Source organism: Quercus suber, unplaced genomic scaffold, assembly GCF_002906115.3.
Source record: "Quercus suber isolate HL8 unplaced genomic scaffold, Cork oak 2.0 scaffold_386, whole genome shotgun sequence".
Classification (NCBI taxonomy): Eukaryota; Viridiplantae; Streptophyta; class Magnoliopsida; order Fagales; family Fagaceae; genus Quercus; species Quercus suber.
In genome coordinates, this window is record NW_027069838.1 from 31,646 (window position 1) to 34,103 (window position 2,458).

At 40.0% G+C, this 2,458-nt stretch overlaps 1 protein-coding gene across 1 annotated transcript; it reads left to right on the top strand.

Annotated features, from left to right (window-relative positions):
• The first annotated feature begins 933 nt into the window (after positions 1-933).
• On the top strand, positions 934-2,135 carry LOC112020139 (uncharacterized). The gene is made up of 2 exons (XM_065760902.1): positions 934-1,279; positions 2,059-2,135. Exons 1-2 carry the CDS (start codon positions 934-936, stop codon positions 2,133-2,135), a joined length of 423 nt encoding a protein of 140 aa, XP_065616974.1.
• Positions 2,136-2,458: the final 323 nt, after the last annotated feature.

The following is a 2,458-nucleotide window of genomic DNA, read 5'->3' on the forward strand; positions in this document are numbered from 1 at the left end:
AGGGGGTCCATTTTTGAAGCCTCAACAACCACGGGTTCTTATGCTTGGCAGAGTATCATTAAGTCAAGAAAGGTGATTTTAATGGGAATGAGATGGAGAATAGGAGATGGGAAGAGTATAAATATATACGGAGAAAATTGGCTGCCAGGGAAGGGGTCTGCTAGGATCGTTTCTCCACAGGTAGCGGCATTAAAAGGAGCACAGGTTGCTGCCCTCATAAATCCAAACACTCGGTCTTGGAATATTGATCTGCTTAACTAGCATTTTTTGAGTTTTGAGGTTACCAGAATAAAAGCAATTCCACTGAGCTGGACTGAATAGGAAGATCGTCTCATTTGGCCCGACAGTCATGATGGGGAGTATTTGGTCAAGTCGGGGTATCAAATGTTGTGCAAGGAAGCAAACTCTAGCGCTGCATCTAGCTCGGACTCGTCACACAGATCAGCTTTCTGGAAATGCCTTTGGAAGCTTCATGTTCCTAACAAGATCAAGTTTTTTCTTTGGAGAGTCTGCTCTAACGCGCTGCCCACAAAGGATAATTTGAAGAAAAGGAAAATTCTTGATGATGCGAGGTGCAGTGCCTGCCTTTAGGATCAGGAAGCAGCGTTCTATGCGCTGTGGAGCTGCGAGTCACTCAAAGAAATTTGGAACCCCTGTTTTAGATGGGTCCGAACAGAGGTTCCTTATCTTCAGGACATGCTAGAACTAATAAACCTGGTCGGACAAAGGGCAAATGGACTTGAGCTGTTTAGGGTGGTGGCTTGGTTTATCTGGACTCAAAGAAACAAGTTGAGGCTGAATGAGAAAGGGGTGCCTAGAGATAAGCTTTTTGAAACAGCTAGAAGTTACCTCTTGGATTTTCAATCAAAATTCCAAGTGACCAAGGTGCAGCAATGAAAGGAAAATACAAAATGGATACCTCCAGGGGACGGAATGTATAAAGCAAATTACGATGGTGCCGTGTTCGTCGAGTCAGAGGAAGCAGGGATAGGGGTTATAGTTAGAGATAGTAAGGGGGATGTGATTGCTGCTTTAGCTGAAAAAATACCTTACCCGGGTTCAGTGGACATGCTGGAAGCATTAGCTGCAAGAAGAGCAGCAAAATTTGTTATGGATTTGGGCTTAACGGCTACTGAATTTGAAGGAGATTCTGAGGTAGTCTGGAGGGCTTTGAAGGTAGTGAACGAGGCTCATTCAGCCATGGGGGTGATTATCAAAGACACAATGTCTATAGTAGGTTCGCTCAGAACCTTTTCTTTCTCTCATACTAGGCGGCAGGGTAATTGTGTAGCCCATGCTTTAGCTAAGAGAGCTATTGTTTCTTTTCCATTATTAGTCTGGATGGAGCATGTTCCAACAGACATTAGTCACGTTGTTATTTCTAATTTTACAGCATCATAATAATAATACTCTGTTTTGACTCTAAAAAAAAAAAAAAGTTATCTTCTTTTTATTATTTTTTTTTTTTTGAGTATCTATTTTTCTATTAACATAGTTCAATTATAGCTTAAATTATATGATTTTAAAAAAAATGTTAGATAATGCAATTCATCTTGATTATTGATATTATTTTTTGATTTGGTATTCTTAATTGATTATGCAGATTATTTTCCAACTTATGGCAACATTAAAATGATTATGACTATTAATTTATAGGGGTAGTTACACTAAACCCATCTGTGGTTTGGGCGAAAATCACTTTGCCTACCTGTGGTTTAAAAGTGTCACTCAACCCACCTGAGGTATGTATCGTTTGTTTTCTGTAGCCCACCTTTGTTTAAAACAGGGGTAAATAGGTATTTTTGCTCAAATTTTATGTCTCTCGCCACAAAAAAAAAAAAAAAAAAGCACAAAAATGCAAGAAAAACAATATCAAAAGGGAGGATTTTGAAACCTTCCCTAAATCTTTCAAAAAAAAGAAAAATCCACCTCTCTCATAACTTCGTTTATATCCTGAAAAATCCACCTCTCTCATGACTCAAATCGAGTACTTGTAAATAACCCAGATTGGCTAAACTATCTGGGAGGTTTCCTTAATGTAATTATTGTTTTGAACAGAGACCTCGATGGCGACTTTGGCAATGTTAATGGGAACTTTACCAGAGAGCTCATTATCTCTGGCATCGAAGAAATAGAGGTTTTTGAGAGAACCCAGATTGGGATCTTGCCACTGAGGTTGTTTCTTTGGACTTCGAGTCTTTTCAAGTTAACCAATTTGTTTAAGGTTAAAGGAATGGGACCGTTTAGTTCATTGTTGTCGAGGTAGAGCCCGTGGAGCTGAGAAAGTGAGCTAAGCGAGTCAGGGATTGACCAGAGAGCGAGTTTCTAGAAAGGCTGAGTCGGCGGAGGCGAGTCAAGTTGGACAGTGAGTTTGGGATTGAGCTCAAGAATGAGTTGTTTGAAATTTCGATGGTTTGTAAGTAAGGGAGTGACCAAATAGTGGAAGTGAGTGAACCTG

What these genes read in the sequence shown, in the direction of transcription:
- LOC112020139 (XM_065760902.1), top strand. Translation starts at nt 934, where the DNA reads ATGTATAAAGCAAATTACGATGGTGCCGTGTTCGTCGAGTCAGAGGAA. An exon ending in CTCTCATACTAGGCGGCAGG is followed by an intron (nt 1,280 to 2,058) that starts GTAATTGTGTAG and finishes TGTTTTGAACAG; the next exon opens with AGACCTCGATGGCGACTTTG.